Here is a 12,542-nt window from a genome sequence, read left to right as displayed (position 1 = left end):
ACTGGGTTCACACATATGAGAATTGGATGCATTTTGAACTGTATCCAATTTGCATGACATGTGAAAGAACATTGCTTTCTATCGTGCGTGTCACATACAGTATGTCCGGTGCAGCTGGAGTGCAGATTCAATGCAAATTGAAAAAGAGTCTTGTTATTTTTCTGAGCCGTGCGGTCTGACTCAGTTGCGAATTCAGGCCCATTGACTTCTATGGGAATGCTTCTAAATTGCACATGTCATTCAGCTGTGAACAGGATAATATCCTGATCTGATCCTGATGTAAACCTGACCTGATCTTGAATCGCTGAACAACTACTGGGTTCAAACTGCTGCGGTTCAGACACGGCATGTAATTCACCCAGGAATTGCAGCACATTCTTGTGCGAAATTACATGCACAGTCTCTGGGGTGCGATTTGAGCCATGGATTTGTATGGCTCAAAACGCACCACATTCGCACCAAACTGGTGCAGGACCTTTTTTTTGTCCGCACCAGAATTTAATTGCATGTTGTTCACATCCATGCAATCCGATTCTGCAAATCGCACTGCATTTTGCAAACGATTGCGTGGTGTTGTTAACTTAACCACTTGCTTACTGGGCACTTAAATCCCTTTCCTGCCCAGGCCAATTTCAGCTTTTAGTGTTGAAACTCTTTGAATGACAATTGCGCGGTTTTGCTACACTGTACCCATATCATTTTTTTCACACAAATAGAGCTCTCTTTTGGTGGTATTTATTCTCTACTGGGAATTTTTTTCCTTTTGCTGAACAAACAAAAAAAGACCAACAATTTTGAAAAAAACAAACATTTTTTAATGTTTGTTATAAAATTTTGCAAACAGGTAATTTTTCTCCTTCATTGATGAGCGCTGAAGAGGCTGCACTGATGAGCACTGATAGTCTGCACTGATGGGTACTGATAAGCAGTACTGATAGAGTTGGCACTGATGAGGTGGCACTGGTGGGCACTGATGAGGCTGCACTGATAGGTGGCACTGATTGGCAGCACTGAAGGGCACTGATAGGTGGCACTGATGGCCACTGATTGGCAGCACTGATGGGCACTGATAGGTGGCACTGGTGGGCATTGATAGGTGGCACTGGTGGGTACTCCTTAGCAGTGCTGATATGCACTGGTGGGCACTGGTGTGGTGTGCAGCATGCGGGACCAATGTCCCATTTACTCCAGACGGTAATCTGCTTTTCTTTTTTCCCCACACGACTCTGTTTACGCCCTGCATGCCCCGCAGGGAGCACACAGAAAGCTCATGCACAGGAGGATGTACATGGATGCCCTCCTTGCAATTTAGGCCCGTGCTGTAGCCATCTTTTGGCTATAGCATGGACGGCAAGAGGTTAACATACACTCGATTCGCATACATGGAATGCAATTTAGATGTGGTGCTGAATCCGCAGCAAATTTGCTGTAAATTTGCACCGCATCTAGTGTGAACCTAGGCTTAGCTGTGAAAACGGAGCTTCAATTCGCACTGCACATGTGCGAACCCAGCCTCAGAATTCTGATGGTGATCTGATCTTAGAAGTTTTAAGAAAACATAAAAAATCACCATCAATTAACACACTGCTGGTAACTTTACAAACCTAAAATATTATTATATAGTATGACTGGTGTTCCCAAACATTATGAAACAAACACTATATCTTCTTTGGGGGTATATAAAGAAGCCCTGTAGTGAGGGATACATTTTTATTCAGTCTGGGAAAGCTCTTTAAGTTCTTCTGTACATGATCTATGCAAACAAATGCATTCAAATCTGTCCCAGATCCCAAAGTTACATTTATGCATCAATCTCATTTTTCACTTCTGACATTTTTTTGTTTTTTGGGATGCATTTTAGATGTTTTCTCTTTGAACATCTACTACCTATTAATTTATTTACAAACCAGAGCACTTTGTAATGAAATATGTAGAAGCTGGTGGGTGGTTTAGCTGCATCTGTAATACAAAATTTCAACTTCTGTTCAGTATGCCATACCATAAACCTGGACCCACTCAGAGCACAATTGTGGAATCACAAGCAGGATGTAGAATACGAATTTTAGTGTATTAATTAATGTATTGACCTTCTATCGCCAGGAGAAGTGTGTATAATACAATGTTTTGTGCATTAATTATATATAGTTCAGGGAATAAAAATAAGTGCGCACTGAAAACAGGAACACACGAGGGTCTAAAAGTCATGCAGAAATTGTAGAAGCTGTAAGTATTGTTTCTATGCAATTTATGTATATGTATACATTGTATATGTGTGTATGCTTTATAAAGTGTAAATACACACACACTAACACACGCTATACTTCATCAGGGTCACCCTATGATGACAGAGGTCTCAGAAAAGATTTCAAATGATTGTGGATGGACACATTCATCATGACATCAATAATGTTAAGAACATAACTTTTACCTTGTGATTTTACATCATCCACCTCCGGACAAGGCATTCGGACAGTGACGTGACTTGGTTCCGATCGTCTTCCAGTATTATCGACACCCCATAACGTGAACCTGAGCAGAAAATGCAACAACAATTCATTATGTTGACTCTGACACAAAGCAATTCGGGAAATGTATTATATCATAAAGAGGGGGGACTTTAAAGCTACCTATGATGGAAACTGTAAATTATATTACCAACTGCATTTTAAATTGAGTAGGCCTGAGGCAGGGTACAAAGCTTATCATACCTTGGCCAAAGTAAGACTTCAACTTGAATAGATATTACCAAAGATGATTAAATGGCAGCGGTATGAAAAGATTAATTTACCAAACTGGGGTTATTAACAAGCCCTTAAGTCCCAAGGCAACAGTATGTCACCCGTTAAATAATACAGGGACTATTAATAGCAAAATCTATTAACCTTTTTTTCCCACAATGCTCCATAATAACTCACTTCACTGATTTCCTTTGCTAATGTTAAAGATGGGCAATTTAAATGAAAATAGAATTGAAGCATTTGAACCGGCAGAGTTTGACTTCATTATTGGCCTGATTATAAGGAGAGAGGACAGGTGGCAGCAGGAGAGAATGGAGCTCACGTGTAGGAAGTGTCGGACTCCAGGCAGCGGACCACGATCGATATCGCTGAAGAATGTTTGTCAGGTACTTGGGCCGGCATCACACATGGAGATTTGGCTCCTGAGATGATGTCTTCAACAAAACTCAGCACGTTTTCTGAAGAGGAGGAAAATTATAAAGTTTTCTAGTTTATGTGCAGTTATCTAATCCCTCTTGAAACTTAAAGGAAACTACAATGTATTATTATTATCCATGTATTTGGAGTTATTACTGTAACATTCATCTACATGTAACTTATGGCATGGCTTTCACATGTTAATTTTTTTACTCTTAAAATACTTTGCTTATTGCATTTCAGCAAACAAGAAGTTACGCTTACATAGTGGGGTGTTAGTATTAGATCTCTTTCACACTGAGGCGCTTTTCAGGCGTTTTTGCGCTAAAAATAGCACCTGAAAAGCTCCTGAAAACTGCTTACTGTTCATTTCAATGGATGCTTCCACACTGGGGTGGAGCACTGGTGGGGTGGTGAAAAAGTCTTGCAAGCCACATTTTTGGAACATGTTTGGAGCACTTAAAAAAGCACCTCAAATACTGCCCTCTCCATTGAAATGAATGGGAACCACGTAAAAAGTGCCGCAAAATGTATTTTTTTAGACACGTGACCCTAAAAAAGCGCACCACTAATGCCGCAAAAGCACTATAAAAACACCCAACGTTTTACGGGAAGTTTTTGAGCGCCAGTGTGAAAGGGGTCTTAGGGTTGCAGGGTAGGATAGTGTGAAGGATTAGGCTTGGTTCACACTGCCACAACCTGAACTTTACACAACTTACAGTGCGACTTTGCCAGGCAACTTCATGGTGATTTACTGGCGACTTGAGTACTACTTGATGCAACTTTGAAGCGCCTTTAAGGGAATGGCTGGGTAATCTTCCTGTATTGTTGGATCACATCAATATAGATGAGGATCCAACTTGAAGGTGACTTTCATTAAAGTCTATGGGCACAAGTCAAAGTCGCCTTGAAGTAGTACAGCAAACTTTTCTAAAGTTAGAGCAACTTCAGTAGTGCTAATTAATACAGCTCTCATTGACTAACATAAGATTTCACATGTCACACGACTTGGGATAACACAAGTAAGATCACAAATAGCGGCAGTGTGAACTGAGCCTTAGTGTGAGAGTTATACGGTGGACTAGCACACACACACGGCCGTATTGTCCGCCGAAATGCGAGTCAGACAGACAGATTGATGTGCAAAACTACAATCTTAGTCCGCCGGACTTTTGGGTAAAAAAAGTCAGCCGGAGCGCACACACGGACTTTTCCACCGGATTGTTTGATCGTGTGTACGCGGCTTTAGTGCTACAGGGAGAGATAGTGTTGCAAGGATAGGTTAGTGTGATTGTTGTGGACCCTCACTAAATGAGGGTTGGGATCTAGGAATGAGACAAGGTTCAGAATGAGGCTGGGCTGTATGAATGTTCAGACGAATGCCGAAAACTTATCTTTATTTGGCCCCATGTTTGTTGGAGCCATGTATCATATATAGTATCAACATTTCTACTGCTTCTATATAAGACAGCTTCCCGCTGTAACTGATTACTAAGGAAACCACGGGTGCTCACACCTGTGACATCCCTAGGAACCACTGACATCACAGGGAATCCCTGCTCCTTTTAAGCAAAAGGGTGGGGCTAGCAGTGACCTCACAATATAGACACTGGTCATTGGTGTCACCACTATCCCCCCCACTTCCCTTATATAGCTGATGACAACATTGGGAGCTGACAATCAGTTAATGTTACCATCTGAATCAGTCATGTGTACCCGATCATTGGGCTTTGGTGAGTCAAAAGGTGGCGGGCATTGCGATTGGCGATGGATCTACAGCAATGGACATATTTCGGGGATTTCATTTTTTTTAGTAAAGGACTTGTCAAATGTTTGGGTGTCGTTATTTCTAGGTTAGGTTATAACTTTTTTTTTTTTGTGAACGAGTAGGGGTATTATGTACCCTATATTCAGGAATGTAGGGAGAAGCCCTATATCTGGGAGCCCCCTTAATAATAAAGAGGGCTTCCGGATTCCGATAGGTCCCTGACCCACAGACCCCATGACCATTGCTCAAGGGTTGTGGGAAGAGGCTCTTGCCTCATCAATATGGGCAACCCCCCATGTTGAGGGCATGTGGCCTGGTATGTTTTGGGAGGTGAACTGCATACCTTAAACAAGCCCTTTTCATAACTACCAGGCTGCGCGCTCAGATTAAGTGCCTGATTTGGATTTTTAGGGGGAACCTTGTGCATTTTTTGTTTGTTTCTGTTTTGCATTGAGTCCCCCTTAAAATCCGTAGTTAAAGAAGGGGTCAGTTAGTATGAGGATTAGAATTACAGGAAGGTTGAGCATAGGGCTTAGGGTTAGAGAGTAGGTAAGTGTGATGGCTAGGGTTATGGGAGGAGGGGCTGGCTGGAGCGTTCAGGTTACAGAGAGGGTTAGTGTGAGGGAGGTCCTATGGTAGAGCAGAACATCTGTACCAATAACTAAACTATTGGCTTTGGAAGTTAATATATGGAAAAAAATAGACCTTATACAGAGTTGTGTCAGTTATTGTAACCATGTTTGCTATTTTATCTAGCACACATTTTCGTATCAAAATATTTAAAACATGTACTTAAACATTGTATAGATGTGTTATAGACATGTTGTTGCATGCACATGGTTGTACTAGTGTTACTTTCTCATTATCGGTATTTTTTTCATAACATTTTTACTGTCCCCTAGATAGTAAACCTCATATTGCTTCATTTTCTGCTCTGCTCACAAAACCTAATTAATGTCAGAAGATAGCAGCACAAAAGACAAATAATACATGAACAATGATTTTTGTGAATGGATTTTACATGCATATACAGAAAAAAATTGCTAATATAAGGAAAAGAATAAAGCATGTAGTATATATACCTGACCCATGCAAAACCTTGTGAGAATTGAAAATCATTTTCAGTTGAACAGTTTGACAGACACCACCACAGTTCCAAACCCCCCACATATGTTATCTTTTAGTTAATTGACAGTTAAGGATTTTATTCCCAGCAGGACCACACAAGATGCAACATTCCAGGAATGCTGACTTGCATACAGATATCGTCCTAGTTAATGTTTAAATGTGAAATTTAACAATGGACTTCTCTTATTTTCTCCCTTTTAGGCTTCTTAATATACCATTGAAAGGGTTTTGTTATATCTGTTCAATAAGTGATAAAACATCCATTATTCCTGCCAGAAATCTTGTGAGATGTTAAAGTGTTACTAAACCCAGGACCCTGCATTCACTATATCTGGTCTCCCACAGTACACAGAACATGGAAATACAATAGTTTTAGTGAATATAAACTGCTAAATACCTTTTCTCATCAGCAGTATATAGCAGCCTTGTGACTTCGATCAGTGTCTGGCTGAGCACTAGTTAAAGCTTGTAGGAGGAGTTTTCATTCTCCCCTGATCGTCCCATCAGGATGCAGGACCCCTGACCCTCTGTCTGGACAGTGCTGATTGGCCCTGTGCTGATCACATGCACTCTCCCAAGAAAAAAGGAAACAATCTCTAGCATTATACACCAAACTGAGCATGTGCAGCTTGCCCCCAAGGCAAGCTGCACTAGCAGGAGATGGATTGGGGACAGTGGAGGATCAGAGAAGACAGTATCAAACAGCCTTTTTACACAATGCAGATGATTAGGTTCCACAGTGAGTATAAAGCCTCATACACACGGTCGGACTTTGTACAAACTTTTCCGTGGACTTTTGTACAAAGGGCGTGGTCCACAAGTTTGTATTGCATACACACGGTTGAACTTTTTGACAACAAACACGAACGTAATGACGTCACAACGTACTGACGCTGCTTCAAAAGAGGACGTTCAATGACTCCAGCGCCACCTTTGGTGAACTTCTGTATTGTAGTCTGATCTTTTGCATTGGTTCTGAGCATGCGTGTTTGTACCTTGTACAAAAGTCCGATGCTTTTGCGTACACACGGTCGGACTTTGCTCCATCGGACTTTTGTTGCCAGAAAGTTTGTCCGTTCGCACAGCCAACAAAAGTCAGATGAAAACAGAAAAAGTTTGTCCGATGGAGCGTACACACAGTCGGATGTTGCTCCAAAACAGCTAATTTGCATGTTTGTTGTCAAAAAGTCTGACCCTGTGTACGGGCCTTAAGAAGCATGCTTTACTGTATATACAGGCTGATTTTACTGTTGTGGGTTTAGTAACACTTTAACTTCCGATGCACTCTGCTTCTAATTTCTATCAGTTATCATTGTATCCAGCTCCCTCTGTGGACCAAAGAACACCATCCCCATGTTATAGAAAAGAGGAGGGGGATATGCGTTCTGTAGTCCCATCTTGATGAATCTGCTTCTCTATAGATAAAGCATGGTGAACAAGCGTGGTCACCCCAGGGCAGGAATTGTGTTACTGGCAGGATCACAAGGTGAAAATAAAGAAAATAATCCTGAACAAAATGAATGCATCTACCACATCTATGGGCTAGTAAGCCACAATATATTACATTTTTGTTTGTGTGTAAGGCTCCCAGTTGTCTGAAGAAAAGTAAAGAACAAGGGCTGTACTATTCTATAGGGGATTACCTGTTTCCATTTTGGAATGGTCTAGTTTGTCAGCATTTTTCTCCTGGCTGATGATGTAGTCCACTATTCTTGCTCCGATCGGAGATTCTAAATGCTGCCACTCCAGCACCAGGAGGGTACTGCTCGGCTCCTGCAGCATAGACAGATGTAACCTGAGAGGAAGAGAAGGAGACACTTGAAGCCTGGCTGAATTAACAAAAGGCAATGATTCACTGCTAGGAAAAGATGACATTGACCAAATCTGACAAGCAGCACTGTAATTTAGTATGTTCAACAAAATATGTACACTTAGTCTCAATGGCTGGAGGCTAAATCGCCAGATTACACATGGATAGCAAGCTGGCTGTGTGGCTCAGGAGACAGTCAGAGTTTGTGGAACAAGCTAAGAACTGGAACAATGGATTATGGGAAAGTCAGCAGAGGTAGCCATAATATGTCATATAATACATTTTTCTACTGTGGGTCTTTCATTGATAGGTTTTAGTCCTGTTTTAAGACTAAACCAAGTGAAATGGCCGCTTTCATAGACAAGTAACATCATAGATACAGTACATCATAGTTAACCCTTGCAAAATATTCAATAAAATGTAATATTCTAAAAAACATCAGATATTTGTAATATTCTAAAAAACATAGATATGTGGGCTTTATTTGCAAAGATATTTCTTTGCTTTATTGACAATTTATAACATTGAAAGGGGTTCTGTTCATTAATGGGAACACCTACTGGTAGAATCAAGTGTGCTTTACTATAAGCCCCATCACTCCCCCTTCATATATGCACATAATAGGTGCCTGTATTCTCAACGCATTTCACTATCTGCTTCTTCAGGACATTGAGGAAACAAATACATAAAGAAGGGAAGAGTAATACAGCCCTGTGGGATCTAGGTGCCAAAGTTATATGGATACATAGACATTCCTTGTGTGGGGCCATCGGGATGTAGAGCTATCCACCCAGCCTCAAAATCCCTTGGTTGACAGGTTATACCTAAAGTAGAACCTCCATCCTTAAATTCTCATCTTGTGGAGGGATTATTATTATTATTACTCACTATTTATATAGTGGTAACAGTTTACGCATCGCTTTACAATGTATAGGGGGACAACACAATTACAGTACAATACAAAAGGTACAGAAGGGCCCTGCTCGTAGAGCTTAAATTCTAAAGGGAGGGGGTGGTGGTACAAAAGGTAATAGTTGCAGATAATGATTTGATGGGGATGGCTCCGGGACAGTTGTTAGGTGGGTGTGGGATAGGCTTCCCTGAATAAATGTGTTTTCAGGGAAGTCCTAAAGGTGGACAGGGTAAGGGCTAAGAGGGATACTCTTAAAAGAGGGATACTCTTATTTCATAACTGGTATAGTAATCCCAACTGCTCTCTCAGTATCTCAATACCTATAGGTGTTTTGGGCAAATCCACAAACATAACCTCCAACAGATGTCTCCTCCACAAGAATAGAGCCAAAAGGAGCACTAATATAACAATTCCAATTATTTTCTTGATAACGCTGTGCTTCCTATTTTGTGGTAACCGATTTGGGAAGGCTCCTTCCTATTGACCAAGTTATTTGCTAGATAAAATAGATTTAACTGATTATAATTTGGGAGACATTCACCACTTCAATACTGGGCACTTTCCCCCCTTCATGCCCAGGACAATTTATAGCTTTCAGTGCAGTCGCACTCTGAATGACATGCAACACTGTACCAAAACTACAATTTATAATTTTCTTCCCCCAAATAGAGCTTTCTTTTGGTGGTATTTGATCACCACTTGGGTTTTTATTTTTGCTAAACAAACTAAAAAAGACTAACATTTTTGAAAAAAAATATTTTCTTTGTTTATGTTCACTAATGGGCAATGAAGAAGTGGCACTGATGGGCACTGATGAGGCTGCACTGATGAGTTAGCACCGATAAGGTAGCACTGATATGTAGAACTGATGGGCACTCATAGGCAGCACTGATTTGCAGCACTGATGGACACCGATCGGCTTTCCCTGTTAGCGCAAACCGAAAAAAGCCATTTACCATCACTTCCTGGTTCATGCTGTGATCAGTTGTGATTGGTCACAGCCGATCACGCGGAAAGGAGCCCCTGTCAGAGGCTCCTTACTACAAATGAAGATGCAGTGTGTCAGATTGACACAGCACCACTGATCGCTGTGCTGCATGTTATTCTGCTGGACATCATATGACGCCCAGTCAGGATAACTGAACCACTGCCCAGCCATCATTCTGCTATAGGCCAGGCGGGAAGTGGTTAAAGTAGAACTATAGGCAACACGTTATTTTTTTCTCATTTTGCAAGGGAAGGTTAAAGCCCCTGTCAGATTTTTTTTTCACCATCTATGTCCCATTGCGGAAATTTCCATTTACTTTTTGTCCCATAGCCAAGCAGGAAATGGGAGGAAATCCCTGCAAATTTAAGAGAATTCCTTCGGAACCCCATTGGGAAATGTCCTCTCTATTACTTTTCTAGGGACAACCCAAAATTTGGGATTTTCTTTTGCTTTCAATGATAATAGTAAACAGGACAAATAGAGAGGATAAATCACCCTAACAAGGGTACAGACAGCAATGATAACTGACCGGTGTTCTAATCTGTCTCCACTCTATCCTAAACTAAAAAATGGGCAGAAAGGACAATTGCTTTATGCAAACTAGGAGAGGAGGTCTGCTCCCAGATTGAATATAAAGGAATTTATACTGTGAGGCTGCATAGTAACATATGTCAGCCCTCTGACCTTCTAGAAAAGAGGGAACCCCATTTTTGAAAATGTTATTTAATATATTACTTTAATATAAATGTTATTATTAATATAATATGATAATGTTATGTAATATACTTAAAAAAAATAGAAATATTTAAAAATATACAGTATGGTGGTCAACGTAAATCTTTTAGGTGCTTCTAAACCGTAATCAATACTTATGATTTAATGAATCATAACAGAACCATTCTATTCCCTTCACCAGTTCTATATTTCCTCACAAGGTGCAGTTGGCTAAAAATGGATACTCTTGTACTAAAAAAGCCAGTGAGTATTCACAAAAATTCTGTTTGTTCTTGGCCCAGCATGTCCCAGGTCTCCAGACTATCTCTATAGCTGGATTTCAGCTAGTTGTATGTACCCCAAGGGGTACTTCTAATGAGTTCTGCTTCTTATTGCAAATCTATCATTTGAAAATCATACAGTAAACATTGGTAAGCATTTATTTTATTTTTTTTGCAAACATAAAAGTTGAAATAAAAAAATGTACTGGTAAAAATATACTGGTAATAAATGTTTCCAGAGCAAAGGTTTTAGTATAAAATAACCCTACGGAAATACTGTACTATATATCTAATCAAAACGCCAATAACTCAAATGCTTTCCTTATTCACCTGAAAATAACTACCGTAACCAAGGTAATTTGAATTATGTCGGTCAGTGAAAAAGTTAAAATGTTAGCTGCTATGTCATCAACCACTGACAAGTACCACGCATAAATAACAACTCCTGGGGGGTTGAAGGGGGTGTGTATTTTATGAAGCTATAAACGTGAGACTGCTAGAACAAACAACATATCTGGCAGTAGACTTCCCAAGCAAGGGTCACAGCTGAAGTAGGGTATTTCTTGGGTGGATGAAGGCCATCCAAGAATCAAATTTAATCAAAATCTGGCCCATTATAGATACAAGGGACAATGTCCTTGCAGTCCAAGACCTCAAGAGGTATGCTGGTGAATGGTGGGGCAGCACACAGCAGCAGAACAATCGCCCAACTACCACATAGTATGCAAAGCACAGCTACTAAAGAACATGGTATGACGGTTTCTAAGAAATTGTGCTGCTCAACTACAGACCACACATTCCAAAACAATTTGATTTGATTAATGCTAAGGGCCACTTATCTTAAGTACAGAGGAGATAAGATATGAAGTAATTGACAACCATACCACTCCAGACTAAATTACTTGCAACACTGTTAGGTTTGTGGCAAATTACCTCTTTTTGCCTTAGAAAATACTAATTCCATATATTCACACTAGCTAAAGCCACGTGTCAACTTTATACGTATTGTTGCCTTAATTGGATATTGAAATATCTGAAATTCATGTGACACAGCAGTGGAGATTACTTGTCAGACAGCAACATGCAGTAAAACAGTTCAATAAAGAACATTCTGATACACTAATGGACTAATTAATGAAAAACATGGTTGTCACAACGGTCAGTCGGTATCCATGGTTTATTTTCCTATTCTAACTAATAGGTGGTCTTTTTCAGACCTGCATTTCTTAAATATTCACCTACCCTGATATAGGGCCTAATGCTAAGATAAGTAGTAATAATAATAGATAAATGATCAGGATAAATAGCAACATTTCCTCAAAAAGCAAAAAATAAAAAATACTTAGGGAGGTAGTGAAGGCATGAAGATTTGCTGAGGTATAACAGATAAAGTCTGACCCTTGGTTGGGTCCTCAACACCTTTGCATCTTCAGAACCTTGAATAACTGGCCTCTTCTAGACCACTGCATTGCACCAGCCTTGTTTGGATATATTCCACCTGACCCTAATCCATGTGTTCCTTTCTAAAATTCGATATGAAAAGTGTGTATTTTCCTTATTAGTTATATCCAAGTACCGCGGCTCAGATGCCACAGTATTGAATTAAGGGATTGTACTGAACTAATGGTATGAGTGATTTTCCTTTTTGTGCAACGTGGTACCATTTGTGATTTGCTAACCTTTTCCTCACTTGATCAAAATAAAGTATTTTTCTAGTTGACACAGCGAGTTGAAACTATTTTTGTAATGAATGGTATATGAGGAAGTTTGAGCTAAAATCAGGTT

The 12,542-nt window shown here is 40.1% G+C and overlaps 1 protein-coding gene across 1 annotated transcript in view; it reads right to left on the bottom strand.

Annotated features, from left to right (window-relative positions):
• ASTN1 (astrotactin 1) overlaps positions 1 to 12,542 on the bottom strand; it is an 846,340-nt gene that overhangs the window by 11,032 nt on the left and 822,766 nt on the right. The window contains exons 19-21 of the mRNA XM_077453189.1: positions 7,695 to 7,846; positions 3,061 to 3,196; positions 2,429 to 2,529 (exon numbers count right to left, since the gene is read on the bottom strand). Coding sequence (XP_077309315.1) covers positions 2,429 to 2,529; positions 3,061 to 3,196; positions 7,695 to 7,846 — 389 coding nt within the window. The remainder of the gene's footprint in view (positions 1 to 2,428; positions 2,530 to 3,060; positions 3,197 to 7,694; positions 7,847 to 12,542) is intronic.

Source organism: Lithobates pipiens, unplaced genomic scaffold (genome assembly GCF_037356315.1).
Source record: "Lithobates pipiens isolate NorthernLeopardFrog02 unplaced genomic scaffold, aLitPip1_a1.2 Scaffold_23, whole genome shotgun sequence".
NCBI classification, from domain to species: Eukaryota; Metazoa; Chordata; class Amphibia; order Anura; family Ranidae; genus Lithobates; species Lithobates pipiens.
This window is presented reverse-complemented; position numbering and strand designations above follow the sequence as displayed.